Source organism: Chaetodon trifascialis, chromosome 1 (genome assembly GCF_039877785.1).
Source record: "Chaetodon trifascialis isolate fChaTrf1 chromosome 1, fChaTrf1.hap1, whole genome shotgun sequence".
NCBI classification, from domain to species: domain Eukaryota; kingdom Metazoa; phylum Chordata; class Actinopteri; order Chaetodontiformes; family Chaetodontidae; genus Chaetodon; species Chaetodon trifascialis.
Genome location: NC_092056.1, coordinates 16,077,475 through 16,094,189, shown reverse-complemented (window position 1 = coordinate 16,094,189; position 16,715 = coordinate 16,077,475). Strand labels below are relative to the sequence as shown.

The 16,715-nt window shown below is 44.0% G+C and overlaps 2 protein-coding genes across 2 annotated transcripts; one reads left to right on the top strand and one right to left on the bottom strand.

Moving 5' to 3' along the window:
* The first annotated feature begins 103 nt into the window (after positions 1-103).
* Positions 104-7,845, top strand: cog4 (component of oligomeric golgi complex 4). The gene is made up of 19 exons (XM_070967513.1): positions 104-479; positions 1,592-1,674; positions 1,763-1,877; positions 2,100-2,274; positions 2,548-2,741; positions 3,123-3,228; positions 3,314-3,471; positions 3,549-3,607; positions 3,689-3,813; positions 3,913-4,031; positions 4,181-4,347; positions 4,469-4,634; positions 5,005-5,067; positions 5,163-5,276; positions 5,450-5,542; positions 5,621-5,704; positions 5,789-5,890; positions 6,150-6,278; positions 6,950-7,845. Exons 1-19 carry the CDS (start codon positions 345-347, stop codon positions 7,082-7,084), a joined length of 2,322 nt encoding a protein of 773 aa, XP_070823614.1. The 5' UTR covers positions 104-344; the 3' UTR covers positions 7,085-7,845.
* A 161-nt stretch (positions 7,846-8,006) lies between these two features.
* gnao1b (guanine nucleotide binding protein (G protein), alpha activating activity polypeptide O, b) lies at positions 8,007-15,106 on the bottom strand. The gene is made up of 8 exons (XM_070967527.1): positions 14,497-15,106; positions 14,306-14,348; positions 11,375-11,516; positions 10,897-11,057; positions 10,671-10,799; positions 10,411-10,540; positions 9,814-9,967; positions 8,007-9,707 (listed from the first exon to the last, which is right to left on the bottom strand). Exons 1-8 carry the CDS (start codon positions 14,612-14,614, stop codon positions 9,520-9,522), a joined length of 1,065 nt encoding a protein of 354 aa, XP_070823628.1. The 5' UTR covers positions 14,615-15,106; the 3' UTR covers positions 8,007-9,519.
* Between the last annotated feature and the right edge of the window lie 1,609 nt (positions 15,107-16,715).

The window sequence follows — 16,715 nt, the reverse complement described above, 5'->3', positions numbered from 1 at the left end:
TCCTATTGCATCCTTGGATTAAATTGTAGACCGATATATTTTGACAACGCATGCGCAATACAGGGGGTTTTATCCCACAGAATTGCTTTCTCAGGCAGTGCGCATGTGCAGCCATTGCAAGTCCCACCATCAGATGGTCGATGTGTGTGTGTATGTCGTTAATGATTAAAGATAATGTCACGATCATGCTATGGGTTACTTTCACCAAGCTTTAGGACGAGAATGCAGCGTGTCCTCGCTGTAAAACCCTTAACCTGCTAAGAGTCGCTGCCTGACAGGCTCAACCCAGGGTTTACTATATGTAGCGTGACGTGATCTCCAGCGTCCTGTCTCTGAGTGGGAAGATGGCTGACAGTGGCTCCGTGGCAGCGAAAAGATGCGACTCTGGCTCTGTGTCCTCCGTGAGTATGGAGACCATCTCGGCCCTGACGGAGCTAGAGGACCTGGAGAGAGTTTACCAGCAGCTCTGCGTGCAGGAGGTTCGTACAAACGACCGTTAACGACAGGTTGACGTTTACGTTACACTCGCTGTCGTCATCCACGTCAACTTCCGGGACGCTGCTGACCCAAAACACTGCTGAGGGAAAGAACTCTACTTTGATAATTATGACCAAATTAACACAAAATAATGAAACTAGTGCCCAGTCCTTTCCCGTCAGGGCAGGACCACCGAGGTGCAGAACACTTCACAACACCCAGCGTTACATTAATAGTTTCTCTGAGGGTGTTGGTCAGTATGCTGTCTGCCTGTTCATGGGTCAAGAATTAGTCCCCAGCTGACCTGTTTTAAAAGATATGTTAATGTTGACACTATTGTCAGGCCATCCTGAAGATACACTCCCTGCTGCCACCAAGGCCTGCTGCCATTTTCAGAAAGGAAACGTGAGAAAACAAGCAGACACCACACTGCAGCCTGGAAATGTCACTCAGAGTGTGTCCATCTGCAGACTGACATGACTGCTCCGACTTCACAGCACAGCCAAGATCTGTCCAGCCTCTTTCAGCTCTTAGTTCATCCATTATGAATATCTGTTTTAAAAGATAGGTCTTATTGACCGGCAGGCAATGAATTGAAGAAAGGCGGCAGTGTCTTCACAAGTCATGGGCCATTTGTTCAAAGTAAATGTTAATGCCGCAGCCTTATGGAGGGATTTTATCCACGCTTTGTGTTATTAAACACAACAAGCAAAGTGAAGAGTATGAAATTCTGAAAAGCTCACTAGATGGAGCAAGTCACATATGAACTGACGCTCCAAAAGCCTGAATTTACAAAGATGTGTTGTCCTAATGTGGCCGTGTTAATGGACTTGTTCAACATTTCCTGAGTGCTTTTGAACTACTTACACACCACATTTTCTAACAATAAAACATGTCTCCTTCTCCTATATCAGACCTCTACATGCACAGCTTTGTTTGTTTGAATTATTAATGTGTTTTGATAGAAAATATGAAGGCAGTTAAGGAAAAGTGAGATGTAATAATGAGAAAATGTACTGAAGTTGTAGTGTATATGGAATACGTGTAGTGTGTATGCTGAACATGTTGCTGAAAGCAAAATAATATTGATCGTCTTTTTACTCCTCTAATACAGAAGGAAGTGGAGGCTGAGCTGGACAGACTGGTGGGCCAGGAGGGGAGCATTCATACAAAGATGCTGGCGCTGCAGAGGATGGGGTACAGTAGTGGAGTTTCAAAAGCACCTGATGGTCATCGTTTATTTGAGCTCCAACCACCACAGTCAAACTGTCTCTGTACTATACAGGCCCAACCTGCAGTTGATCGGAGGAGATGCCAGTCAGCTGTCAGGCATGATCACGTTTACCTGCAGCCTTGCTGAAAACGTCAGCCGCAAAGTCAGACAGCTAGACCTCGCAAAGGTAAATACACACAGTTCCAGTGTTGCATCTGTCAAAGATACAGCGTCAGTTCTGCACTGTCAGGGGTGTTATGTGATTAATGCACTGTTTTCTTAACCTTTTCATTCATTTTCAGCTGTTGCTGACAGTCTGTTTTCTTCTACAGGCTGTATTTATTACAAGAATGTTGTACTGCATCACTTACACTGATCTCTTGGTGTGTACCTTATCTTGTTTTTGTAGACACGGCTGTATAACGTCATCCAGCGTGCTGATGATATCCTCGATCTGAAGTTCTGCACAGACGGCGTGCAGACCGCTCTACGCAACGAAGATTATGAACAGGCCGCTGCCCACATCCATCGATACCTCTCTCTGGACCAGTCAGTTATTGAGCTGAGCAGACAGGGAGAAGAAAGTACGAGGCCTCCAGTTCTCTGTTATAGTGCACTGCTCAGTATTTGATTTGTGTTTTTGCACGATTTTGACTTTGTCACATCATTACAGGATTGTAGTTACTCCTAAAAATAAATTGACAAGCATATTGGAAAAGCATCAAATATTTTACCACTGTGACGAAAAGACCAAAAGATTTCATACTTTTCTCCCTGCACTGTAAGTGGCAGCATGCATCAGCTGCTAAATGTCTAGGCTTGCACTGTAACACTGTCAATGCACCATGTGTGCGCAGGCAGTGCCGTGGATGCCAGTTTGATAATGCTTCAGGAGGCAGAGCAGAAGCTGAAGGTCATCGTTGCTGAGAAGCTGGACGAAGCTGTAGCTGCAGTCGATCTCGCTCAAGTCGAAAGATTTTTCAAGATCTTCCCTTTGCTGGGCCTCCATCAGCAGGGCCTTGCTCGCTTTGGCCAGTATCTCTGCAGTCAGGTCAGTTGTTGCTTGAATATAATGTGTATTTTGGTGAAGATCAGATGAAGATTCTGGATCTAGACGCTGCTTTTCTGTTGAAATAACAGATTTAGAGAATTGTGCAGTCTTGGGCTTCCTATTATTTACTTTACATTTGCACTCCTTTTTGTTCATTGCATATAAATTCTATTGAACTAATAACGCCCTGATCCATATCCTGATGTTGCAGTCATTGTATTTGGTATAAATGTGTCAGCTAAATGCTTAAATGAGTTCTGTAAGAGCTGTTACTTAATCTGATGTTATGATTATTAGAATCAGAGTATGAATATAGATCTCTGTCCTTTGAGTTTGCTTTTGTTTTGGTCAGAAATGCTCACAGGTATTTTTTTCACACAGCTTGCCTCCAAAGCTGAGGAAAACCTGCTCTTGGCTACAGGAGGAGACCTGAGCGAGAAGAGAGCACCACTGGTATTTGCAGACACTCTGACACTGCTGCTGGAAGGTGAGAAAACAGCCTTGATACTCTGCCTGCGTATGTTTTCCTTGCTTGGAGTGCCCTCCGCTAAGGTGTCCGTGTGTGTTTACAGGTATAGCTCGCGTCGTTGAGACTCATCAGCCTATCGTAGAGACGTATTACGGTCCAGGCCATCTGTACACGCTCATCACTCACCTGCAGCAGGAATGTGACAGACAGGCCCAGAAAATAGTGGACAAGTTCATCCAGCAGAGGGGATACCACAACAAGGTGTGCATGACATCTGAGCTGCATGATTGTTTTCAGTGCAGGTCTGTACACACTGTTAACTTGTGTCTCTCCTGCAGTTTCAGATTGTCCAGAGCAGCATGATGAAGAGTGTCCCTGGAGAGAGGATCGAGCCCAGGTATTTCTGTTTGTCTCAGCATCATCCTCTGTGTTTGTCTCCATGGCCATTTTGTTTTTAACACACATCTTCCATGAGCAGGGAGCTGGACCCTGTACTGACAGAAGTGACCCTGATGAATGCGAGGGCAGAGCTCTACCTGCGTTTTTTACGTCGTCGCATGCTGGCCGACTTCGAAGTTGGGGATGCTCAGAGCGTCACACAGGGTACTTTTATATGAACATGTGATGATGCAGACACTGATGCCTTTTTGAGATCTAAAATGTAAAATATTAATGGGTTTGTTTTCCCTACCTTTTTAACAGAGCATCAGCAGAACGTGGAGAAGCTACTGAAACACTGCTTGCTGAGCAGGACAATGCAGGAGCTGATTGGCTACTACATTCCAATGGAGGAGTACTACATGAGAGAGTCCGTCAACAAGGTTACTTACTCTCTGTTTAATGTAGTATTTGCACAGTATTTGTATATTTGACAAAATGAAGGGGAACTCGACCAGTGTTACACTCAAGGTAACACTGTATCTATTCATTAGAACATTTAACTTAAGAAAAACTGAATGTTGCTCCTCAGGCTGTTACTATGGATACATATGAAAAGGGTCAGCTGACCTCCAGCATGGTGGATGACTGTTTCTACATTGTGAAGAAGTGCATCAGTCGGGCTTTATCCAGCTCCAGCATCGATTGCCTCTGCGCCATGATCAACCATGCTAACTCTGTGCTGGAGTCTGACTTCAGGTGCTCACTCTTTCACTTTCTAGTTGACAAATTCAACACTTTTTTCTTTTATTTCAACACTTTTTCACATCTCGGGCATTCATGTGTGCCCCTTCTTGCCCCGTCTCTCTCCACCTGTCAGGGAGGTGCTGTATAATAAGCTGCGGCAAGGCTTCCCAGCTACGACACTTCAGGACATCCAGCGCGGCGTCAGCAGCGCGGTCAGTCTGATGCAGAGCAGCTTACAGCAGGGCAAGTTCAACACACTGGGCATCGAGAGCGCTGAACATGCCAAGGCTGCTTTTCTGGTAAAAGGCAAACACACACACACACACACACATATTTCCCTGCCTCGCTCTTAGGCAGCATCTGATTAGCAGTAATTGTTGGCAGACTGTGACAAACATTCAAGTCTTTTGTAGAAGGTTGATTTTAGTGAGGAATCAAATGCATGAATACCCTCCTCTAATTTAAGCGAGGTAAGTAGTGCTTTAATTTTTAAAATGGCTCTTAGCTTAAAGGAGTACTACCTCAAAAACCTTTTAACCCGTTTGTCAAAAGAAAAATTGTAATCAAGAAACACATAAAGGGTTCATACCCACCAGCTGGGGGGACTGAATCATACCGTGCCGTCGGCTGTGAGAATCCTTCATTCACACTCTTTTTTTTCTATCTCAGGTGACTCTGAATAACGTGGAGGTGTGCAGTGAGAATATCACAACTTTAAAGAGGAACCTTGAGGTAAGTTTGGCACTCTGCATCTCTCCTAATTATCTTGTCATTTATAGTTTACCTCATTGCTCGGAAATATACTCTTTTATTTTTCGCCCCTGCAGAACGACTGCTCCAAGTTGTTCAATCAGGGCGCCGGCTCTGGCGAACAAGCCAAGATTGAAAGCTGTTTATCCGACCTCGTCAACACATCTACCAAGTTCAAGGATCTCTTACAGGTTAGAGACACACATACAGTGATCAGCGCTTGTGTGTGTGCTTATTTACAGTAGGAACAAAGCAACCGGCAGCAATTCTATCTGTGTTCTCAAAGGGCGAGGTCTTGTAAATGATGTATATGAGACCCACTCTTGGTAAAACTATCATGCTCTGATGTGGTTGTATTTCACAGGAGGGCCTGACTGAGTTAAACACAACGGCCATAAAGCCTCAGGTCAAACCCTGGATCAGCAGCTTCCTGTCCATCTCACACAACATAGAAGAGGTAATGTTTCAGAAAAGTGAACAGAAATAAATCCGAGGTCATGAAACGTGTCGCTGTAACTACTGGTGTTCCTCACAGGAGGAGTTCAATGATTACGAAGCTAATGATCCCTGGGTGCAGCAGCTCATCGTTAACCTGGAGCAGCTCATGGCTGAATTCAAGGTATCTTGTATTTCAGCTATGATTCCAAATATATATGAATTCCCCCTTCCTATTTTTTTAATCCTCTCTCCATCTCCTCACCAGACAGCCCTCTCTCCTGTCATCTATGACACACTGACCAGCCTGATGACCAGTTTGATATCGACTGAAATGGAGAAGACTGTCCTGAAATGCTCATTTAGCAGGGTGAGGAGCCAGGCTCAGCCACAAGGTGGCACTGAGCATCCTGTGTATCACTTCACATCACATCACTGACACACGTGGTGAAAAGCCTCAAGTAATGATTTATAAATGAGTACAGAAAGGCCTGCAGGAGAGAATGCATCCTCTTTGCACGATAGCATCATCCTATTTTGAGCTGCGTGTTTACAGCAAGCCTCTAAATAAATTCTTTTGTTTGGTACAACATGAGATCCATTCACTGTCCCTGATCTATTTGTTGCAGCTTGGAGGGCTGCAGTTCGATAAAGAGCTTCGGTCTCTGGTGGCGTACCTCACCACTGTGACCACCTGGACCATCAGGGATAAGTTTGCTCGTCTCACACAAATGGCCACCATCCTCAACCTGGAGCGGGTAATTTAGATCATTTTACGCACACACGTGCACAGGATATACATCAGTATAAAAGCTCATTGTCTGTGTTTTTATCTGAACATTTATAGCCATTTACACCAGTGTTGGAACGTAACTAAGTACATTTATTTAATAGAACTTGAGGTACGTGTGCTTTACTGGAGAATTTGCATTTTATGCTACTTCTACTCCACTAATTTTAACTGGAAATGTCATTTGTACTCCTGTACAGCTTTAGGTACAGATTAAGATCAAACACGATGCATTGTTATAAAATAATTACTGACAAGATGTAAAAACGCTGCATTAACCTTGACCAACTGCAACAGTAAAAAGGGGCATTCAGGTTTGAATCTATAGATGCTGACCATGAAGTAGTGTACAATGGCAATTACACATGAATGCATCAATAACAGCAACCCAGTAATATGGTTTATAATAGCCGAACACTCACAGGGGTGATTTTCTGCATTATGATTGCTTTTGATAGCCGAGGATGGAGCGAGGTCACCACTTTGTGAACACATGATTGTAGAAAGGATGTTACTGCATGGACACGTGAACACTTTGTAAAACTGTTGTCGTTGGACTTTTTTGGAATCAGGGTTGAACATTTAGCAACAAAAAAGTCTAATTTTTACAGTATGGTATTGCTACTGTTTCTGCTGCAGGTAACTGAGATCTTGGATTACTGGGGCCAAAACTCGGGCCCCCTAACGTGGCGTCTGACCCCGGCGGAGGTGCGACAGGTTCTAGCGCTGCGTATAGACTTCAGAAGTGAAGACATCAAGAGGCTGCGACTCTAACTCATGAGCCAGAGCACTGGCTATCAGCGGTTGTTGCGCAGTACCCACCTTTTGATGCTTTTCACTGAAGAGCTTTGCACAATCCAGGTTTAATCCACGTTTCTGTAAATGGACGTGGGCAGGATGTGGGCATATGGCTGGGGATTCTTTTTGTCTGAAACAAAAATGCACATTGCTCATCCTGGAGATTTCAGTCATGTTTCTGGGGTCTGCCTTCTGCTCCACAGCCGCCTGATGTCAGTCAGAGTTACCGCTCAGCTTTTAGGGGCATGGTTTGTGGTTACGTGGCAGAAATGGTGAGCTATTTGATAAGAATGATCTGTAAAAAAAAAAAATCACAATATTCTCTTTAATGTGTAATTAAAAAGTGTAATTGTGTCACACTGGGAGTTCCAACCTTTTAACCTGTAACTGGAAACGAGGACACACTGGGACTGAGGAGCGGAGCTCTGCTGCTGTCAGTGAAACAGAGCAGTAATGAACATCATACCCATTAAACTGACAGAAGCAGGTCAGACAGCTGATCCAGCCTAGTCATTCAATATATGAATAGCTCCTTGTCTGTGATGATGGAACACTTTTAACCTAATAAATTGAGAGCCACTGTGCAATGCCTCTGATCCCTGCCATCCGCCACATCTCACGAAGTGCTGCCCTATTGCCATGCAAGACCTGTTCCCAATCTTTTACACAAATTTCTGACACTAAATACAAAGCTGTGTTCACCAGGCAATGAAGCATTAAAAGTGTTCCATTCTCATAATGTTCAGCCTAATTTCCCTGTCTAACCTCAATTCTCGGCACAGATTAAAGCTGGTCAGGGTGTATTTAAACTTTTGCTGAGAGGACAGCTCTGCAGTGGTGCAGTTTGTCATCAGCCCTCTTCTCCAGTGTAATCAGACTCAGACGACAGATGCAGGAATAGTTAGGAAAAGTGTGGCTTTAATGTAAACACAACATTCGATTGGCTCAGCACAAACATTCCACATGAGAGCAACCAATAAACTACCAAATAGGATGGGGTGCAGCACAAAAACATTCACAGTAAAAAAAAAAATCTGGTATAATCATAATATATATACAGTACGGTGCTTTTAAGGTGAAAATGGATATAGGATATGGGGACTGATATGTGATAGATAAAGAGTATACAGGAATGGGAAGATGAGTTTCTGGGTGCACAGGTGAAAATGGAGAGTTGTACTTTTCTCTGTGAAAAGAGAAACGTGACAGGCGGGGGAATAATGGTTCCCTGTTTACTGATCAGAGGAGAGGAGGGTACAAAAACCCCCAGTTCCCCAGACAGAGGCTGCGTCCAATGATACTGTTCTCCTTGTGCAGTGTTCTATTTCTACACACATCACATCGAAGGGTAAAGCACCACACAAAGAACAAGATGTCATTGGAGGGCCGCTTTCCACCATCTGAACCGTAGACAGGCATAGGTGTTCCCCCAGTGTTTCATGTCAGGAAATAAATATGTGGCACGGGATTTCAGGAGGTAGGAGGAGGCATGTAGGGCATGAGGCTTAAATAAATAAATCATTCGATGATAATAAAAGGTTATCTCTGTTACTTAAATAATATTAGTTGATAGTATGAACATGAGCTATGATTTATGATCCTAATCCCCTATCTGTCATTGTCAGATGGTTGGCACCGATATGACGTTTTTTTGAGATATGATTGGCTGATAGGCATTTCCTCACGCTACAGGAGGCCAATGGTGATGGGCAGCCACTCTGAACAGAAGAATCCTCTCTTTCATTATGTTTTAAAGCAAAAGAGAAAACAGAGAGGGAGCAGACCTGCAGGCTACTCAGTCATGTGTGGGTCTGAAGGAGAGGGGAGCTTTATCCCTTCTGAAAGTTAAAATAGCCTCCTTCCCAACCATAACCCTCAGCCACGAGTTCAGCACCTCCCCAACAACATCATCATCTCCACCTTCATACACACAGCAGCTCTTCAAACGGAGCACAACAGGCTATATTCAGTACAGATATAAATGCCTCGAGACTCGCACAAAAAAATGTCACATAAAAGATGGGACGATATTCCACACCGTGGTTAAAAGTGGCACTGCACACTCCTCGCGTTGCATTTCTGGGCTTTGAGTTGTGCAAAACAAGGCTCCAGTTGAATATACCCCTGGTGCTGCCGCTTCTGACCTCAACAGTTGTTGACACAGTCATCAACAGAACATGAAACATTCAGTTCAAAAACACATTTTTATAAGACAAAACTGGGGTTGTATAGTGAAATCAAAATAAGAAGAAGGGAACAAATCATGGCAATAATCCAGTGTGGTGTCTGACGGCAGCTCTTTGGGTCCTTTTGGACGTGTAGAATTACATATTTATGTGTTTAAGTATCATCAAAATTATCATTATTAACACCTCATACTCTCCATGACAACCTCTGTGCTTGGCCAGGCCTCAGTATAAGCCACACCCTCTAAGGTTGTTTGCAATAATGATGTCAGTGACAGCATCAAACACTACCTGGATGTTTCCTGTGTCTGTGGCACAGGTCAGGTGACAGTAGATCTCCTTATTGGGAGAGCGGTTCTTACTCTCAAACTGAACCTGAATATATGCAGTAGCATCGTCGTAAGTATTAGCACCTGGAGACAAAAGGAGGAAACGGAGAGAGGAGAGAGCATGAGGGACCAACATTCAGTACTCTGTTCGAGAAGAGGCTCCGCTGAGGAATGAAAGTCGCGGACTCACCTGTGTATTCTGGAAAACAGATCGTCAGCGGTGACTTCTTGATCTTCTCAGCGAACAGATCCTTCTTGTTGAGGAAGAGGATGATGGAGGTGTCGATGAAGAACTTGTTGTTACAGATGGAGTCAAAGAGCATGAGCGACTCATGCATGCGGTTCTGTGGGAAGAACGAATATGTGGTTAGGTTCACATTTTTCCTGTTAGCCCAACCTTAGTGGTAGTTTCACTCCTCCTGGAAGAGGTTGTGGTTGCTCCCTCTTTTTTTACTGTTAGAGGACATTTTTCATTATGTAAATCAGGGGTCTAAGGATTGAGGGTGTTGTCAAAATTGTGAAAGTGAAAAGGCATTGTAGCTGCCAACCTTTAAGATTTATTTATTTTTTTGGCATTTTGCCTTGAATATAGAGATAACAGTAGAGATGCAGATGGGATCTGGAGAGGATGATAGAGAGTTACAAAGGTCCAAAGTGAGGACGTCAATGCAACAAAGGTTCTTCTTGATGTTGCAGATGTAGTATATGTATCCGAACCAGGACACCCTGGTATCAGCCTTTAACATCAGTCAAAGCCCCACCCATGAATTAACCAAGTTATACTTACAGTTGTTTCATCTTCATGGAGCACCTGGTCGTATCCGCTCAGAGCAACACAGAAGATAATGGCCGTCACATCTTCAAAGCAGTGAATCCACTTCTTCCTCTCTGACCTCTGACCTCCCACGTCAAACAGCCTGGGAAAAGGTGCAAGAAGTCAGCGCAGACAAAGAGCTGCAAACCCTGAATCCAATCTCAGACAAAATGCCAACAACAAAGACCAAGTCATCATGAGCGACGACGCTGCAACGACTCCATGTACGGTACCTGAAATGGAGGTTTTTGAAGGTGAAGTGGGTTTCGACGATACCAGTGGTCTTCACTCGGGTTCTCAGGATGTCTTGCTCTGTGGGCTGGTAATCTGCTGCCCCGATCCGGTCTAGACTGTCCAGGTAACTGATTACAAGAAGATCAGAGATCAAGCAGAATGTTGATTAGATGACAGGTGTTTTTTTTAAAGAGGGGCTCTTATAGTTCTTCTTGCTCCACTCACTATTGAGCAGAGTCGTTGAGTTGGTATTCCCGGGCACGGCTGAAGCATTCCTGTGTCCCAGCATCAGCCCATACACGCTTCATAGCAGTAAGAAGCTCTGCAGAGTACGGCTCTGTGTCCTCCATACGACTGACCACATCGCAAACCAGCTTAGCATCCGCCTGGACGAATACATTTCACGAGACCAGGGAAAGAGGAGCAAAATTATACCTGTTCATTTATTATTTATCACCTGGTGTGATGGTACAAAGTCAAATATTTCCAAAAAATGAAAATGACAATTCAATTTTCAATTCAAATTTGTCTAGCATCCAGTCCATGTGATGACTTTATCAGACATCTTAACCCAAGCAGATATTGTGCTTTATAGCAGCATGAGAGAAACAATCTCCAACAACCCAGTTCTGCGTTGGCACTGTCACATTTCAACCCCCAAATCTCACTTTCTTGCCAATCTGTAAGTGAATGTAAGACTAACTTTTCTGTCCTTGTCTCCAAACTCGATGCCCAGGGAGTCCATGGCTCGGAGGATGGCTGCCAAGCTCTGGATGGTGTTGCTGTAGACCACAGGCTTATACTGCTTCACGTCATCCCCAGAAAAGCCATCTTCATGGATAATCCTGCATGCACACACAGATATTACACACAAGCATGGACTAAACAGAAAAAGTCGCACATATCCATATGCTCCCCCAGACCCAAAGAATTGTCTTCTCACATTAAAAGGTCCACTGTGTGAGCCAGGTGACCCCTGCCTTCATGGCATCAAACACACACATCTTATAGTCCTCTCTCTCTCTCTCTCTCTCTCTCTCTCCTTCCTGTCGTCTCTACCTAAAATGCATAATGGGATGGGAATTGATCATATTCTCAGTCTGTGATGTGTAATTGGTCAGTAATGTGATATCTAAGCCATTTATAATTTATGATGGTCAATGGAGTGGAATCAGTCAGAGGACTAATCAATCACACCACACAGGACTCGGCTGTATGATTTAGTACAACACAGTTTAACTCCTTATAATCTGGCCAACATTAATTAATTATTCATCAGCACTCCCTCACGTTGACCTCATACACACTGAATCTATAAAATATCAGTCATAACCTCCTGAAACTGACCTGCAATCAACATTTAAGCATCAGCAGTTTCTCATCGCCTCCTTTGTGATCAGTGATTGTTCCATGAGGAGAATAAATAAGGGATGATAAGGGATTTACCTATATTCATCTCATCAGTGCACGTTATGAAAACATTTTTTATAAGAGAGGTTGACCACCTCCACGAACATCAATCCAACAGTGCAGCAGGACCAACAGTCCAAAACACAAAGGTATTAAATTTACTCTCATGTAAGACAAGGAAAACCAAATCCTCACATTTAAGAGGCAGGAAACATGTCTTGTATTTTTACCCGCAAGACTGACTAAATACCATCCCAGCATCAAAATGGTTGCTGATTATCAATTAAAAATATCAGCTCTAAAATAATTGTCACTATTGTTCAGGCGTGAGTTGTGTCAGGATCTTGGTGGTCTGCCAAGCATTTTCCCAGGAGGTGTTTTTAGTCTATGTTCTGTGTGTTCGGTGTGCGCCAAATGCGCATAATTAGGGCTGATAAGTGAATGAGTCTCACAAACTGAAGACAGAAGTTCAAATTAATATACAGTTAAAGCTGCAACTAACAATTACATTCATTATTGATCAATCTGCAAATTCTATTCTTGTTTAAACTTAAAAAGACGAATCACAGTTTCCCAGAGGCCAAGGTGACATCTTCAGATTTGTCATTTTGTCCAACCAGCCGTCCAACACTCAAAGATATTCTACATGACATTCGTAGAGAACAAAGACAGCCAGTACATATATTTCATAAAGTGAGTAATTGCCACTTTTGCTTAAGAAATGGCAATTAATGATTAATAGATGATCAAAATAGCTCCAGATTAATTTTTAATTTAATGGACTAATAATTTCAGTTCTATATGACATATGTGCATTCATAAAAACTTAACTGACCAATCACAGTGTCCAAAAACAGAAAAGTGTAGAAATAGACACGACTGCCATTTCTGCAGCTGCAAATGAGTTAGTATACATCAGCCATCAGGGAAGTTTCTTCTTGTTTGATTCATATTATCCACACGCCAAATCTACTTCAGTGTGTGCATCTTTTCAGCTATGGGACTCTTTCACTATGGGTTACATTTTCTGACCATTTTAAGGCTTTCAGAATTTATTGTGGCCTTTCAGACTCTCACTCACACTCCAAGGGAAGTGACGCTACATCAGGCTACAATCACAAAACTACTGCAGCGAGGCCTGGACCAAACAATATAAAGACACTCTCAGCTGTTATACTAACCTGAACAACATGTCATGATAATGAGTGGAGAAAATCAGGGCAGGGCACACTAGATTTGCCCACCAATACCTAAACTTTATGACTCACAGTGTGTAGTAAAACTCATCCAGCTGCTGCCTGCTTGGGCTAAATAGTGTTTGCAAACCCTTTTCAGGGTTTGTTAACACTATTTGTCCCAGTGTCTTGTGTTCAGGGCATAGCAGCGAGTAAATGGACAGGCAGAGACCACAGGGAGGGTTAGGAGGTGAAGGGGAGAAGAGGAAGCAGGGCAAGGAAGGAGGGAGGGACGGAGGGAGGGAGGGTGCAGTCAGTGCATTGCAGGCCGGGATGCGCTGAGCAGGACGGAGAGGCAGAGAGACGCACACCGCTACACACAAGAGTGGGAGACATGTTTCACAAGACAAAATATACAATGGACGGTGCGTTTTCCGGACTGAAACGTCTAGAAACTTAACTAAGAGGTTTAGGGGAAATAACAACAGTGATTTAAAACATCAAAGAGTGATTTAGCTTAGACAGGAGAAGGTTTAGATGTGGTTTTAGAAGCCATATTTCTGCGTAAATCCGCTTTATAGGCAAAGTACTCCCGGCGATATCGGGCACTTAAAGCCATTAAGATTAAAAGCAGAGGTATTCACTAATGGAGCTGTAGTGACCTCAATGTAATTCACACACACACACACATACACACACACACACACACACACACACACACACATGCGCGCACACGCGCGCACAGAGGAACAACACCCACATATCCCCTGTCGCACACTCCCTGTAGTCAAGCAAAACCCTCGTTAACTACATTTCAGCACCGAGGCAGTGAACAGCACCCTGGGACGCACCGGTGCGGCCTCCGCATCCTCACTGTCGGTCTGCAGGAGGTGCTCGAGTCACCGGCACTCCTCCGGGGCTACGGCCTCTCGAAACATGGCGGCTTAACCTGCCTTAGCACAGATAGGGGAGGCGCAATCTCGGGCCTTTTACTCTGCCTGTGCCCGAAGAGTATTCAACTTAGAAAAAAAAGAAAAAGACACACTTACTTCATCTGTTTGACGATGGTGCTTTTGCCGGACTCTCCGCCGCCTGTAAAGAACGGAGGGCAGAGTGAGAGCCGGCAGTGAAATCAGTACCACGGAGAGCACCTCCGCCCCATGCAGTCCCACCACAAGCAAACCGAGCCGTGCCGCGCCTGGGCGCAGCAGCCCCGCGGCCGGGGAGGCTCGTGTCTTACCGAGCAGAAGCAGTTTGACGTCCTTGGCGGCGACCATCCCGTCCTCTTTCAGGTTTTTCTCGATGGCCTTGCTCCGGTCCAGAGCTGCGCGCTCCTCGGCGCTCAGTGTACATCCCATGTTTCCAGGCGAATGAGCAATCCCGTCGTCTCTCCTGTCCGCCCTGTCCCTCGCCGACTCTCAATCAGTGCGTTGTCTCTCGCTCGAGCTCTCCTCCCGCGCTGTCTGCTACAGCATTAGGCCCGGATTGAGGGCAAAACAGAGCCGGGATCCCGAAAGGTCTTTTCTCCGTGACTCTGTATGTGCCTCTCTCGTTCCGTCTCTTCTCTCAGAGGGGACTGGGGGGTGGGGTCGTTGTGCTCGAGCCTGCGGGGTTGGGGTTGTTGTTAGGTGGGGAGGGGGGGGCCTTTCTCTCTCTCTCTCTCTCTCTCTCTCTCTCTCTCTCTCTCTCTCTCTCTCTCTCTCTCTCTCTACAGGGCGGCGCTGGTGATGATGACAGCGAGCGCGAGCGATTTCATCGTATCTTTTCACGAAGGCAGGCAGGAGGGGCGCGAGAGGAAGAGGAGGGAAGCAGGGCTGGCTGCGCGAGACTCACCTAACGCGGACAGTCTTGCTTACGTCAGAGCAGCCGAGCTTTAATCACGTCCTATGAAAGATTATTCAAATGAAAGAGCCGTTTAAATGGCAAATGTTGCCCTCTTGTCCCTCGGTATTAGTGGAAATTGTGTTGTTGAAAGATTAAAAAGCCACAACAACCTTCTTCTGTTCAACACGGACGGACGTTTAACAACATAAACAGGCATAAAGCACACAGGGATGGTGGTGGACGAGGAGCACAACATCAACCGTTGTTTTTTTTAATTAGCCTACATAGAAATCTAGTGGGACAATCAAACACAGTGGAGGAGGCAGCCTGTTCACATTGGCTTACATGTAGCGTTCAAATACACAATGTAAAGGTCCTCCATTCAAATTGTTACTTAAGTATTCTAGCCTACATGAGTATTAGCCGTAAAATGTACTTTAAATATAAAAGTTAAACTATACTGTTTGATAAATTATTCTAGCAAAACTTTGGAAATAATCTCTTACCTGTGCGTCATATTTTTCAGAATGACCATATGTTTTGTAAATTAAATCTTATAATCTGCAATGTAACTATAGCTGACAAATAATGAGTAAGTACATTTCCCTCTGAGATGTAGTGGAATAGAAAGCATAAAGTAGCAGAAAATAGTATATCTTGAGTACAGCACTAAAATAAATGCAGATTATAATATTATAGGAGATTGTTATAAGAAATGCATAATCAAAGATGGTTTAGCTGGTGTCTTTGTTAACACCTTGTCAACACTTACAACCAGGGCCATAGACAAGAACAGAGGTCATGGACCAGGAAAACCTCACCCACCTAAGAAATTATGGACTTACTCTTAAAAAATAAATAAATAAATAAAAAATCATGTTTTTAAACTGCCCATCATTATGAACTAATTTTGTTTCCAAGCTATTTGTCCTATACTTCAACTTATGTAATACTTTGTAAAAATAATAATAATAATAATAATAATTATCTTATGGAATATCAGATGTGTGAAATATCAATATTTGTGAAGAAATGTAGTGTAGAATTTAACCTCTCTATTTGTGTCATAAACTTCCAAAATTCCTGGAAATATTACTGAGGACTAAACCTCTTCAGTGGTGGGTACAGCTCCGGCTACAGTCGAGATGCAAAGAGAGACGTGTGTTTACCATAACTTATAAAATGTATGTCTATGTTGGGGGTTGTGGCCATGCCATATAGCAGTAATAAGTGTTTGTGTGTGTGTGATAAAAGCTTCTAATCCACACATCACATCTGGATGGATGGTCAACTGGAGTAAAAAAAAAAAAAAAGGAGGGGGAGTTGGGATTTTACGGGGGACCCTGGATGAAAACCAGCAAAGGAGCTCGACCTGAAGAGACTCCATCCATCTGTGACTTTCCTCTTTGACAGCCAAGCTGAGATAAAACCTCCACACACATCTCAGCTGCAATCTCCACCTCTCTGCCCCGAAGCTCCCACAACGTGACATATGCAGGCACACACACGTTCAGCGACAGTATCAGCAATCAGCGTATTCTAATCAGCATGTGCATGTGTGTGAGTGACAGGGAGTGACGGTAGGGAGGGAGGAGGATTAACACTAAATTATACCTGAGGGAATTTTGACAAAAT

Coding starts and splice junctions, on each gene's coding strand:
- cog4 (XM_070967513.1), top strand. CDS start 345: ATGGCTGACAGTGGCTCCGTGGCAGCGAAAAGATGCGACTCTGGCTCT. Junction 5,068..5,162: donor CTTTAAAGAGGAACCTTGAG/GTAAGTTTGGCA, acceptor TCGCCCCTGCAG/AACGACTGCTCCAAGTTGTT. Junction 5,705..5,788: donor AGCTCATGGCTGAATTCAAG/GTATCTTGTATT, acceptor TCTCCTCACCAG/ACAGCCCTCTCTCCTGTCAT.
- gnao1b (XM_070967527.1), bottom strand. CDS start 14,614: ATGGGATGTACACTGAGCGCCGAGGAGCGCGCAGCTCTGGACCGGAGC. Junction 14,349..14,496: donor CGTCAAACTGCTTCTGCTCG/GTAAGACACGAG, acceptor CGTTCTTTACAG/GCGGCGGAGAGTCCGGCAAA. Junction 10,541..10,670: donor TTCAAAAACCTCCATTTCAG/GTACCGTACATG, acceptor ACCTTTTCCCAG/GCTGTTTGACGTGGGAGGTC.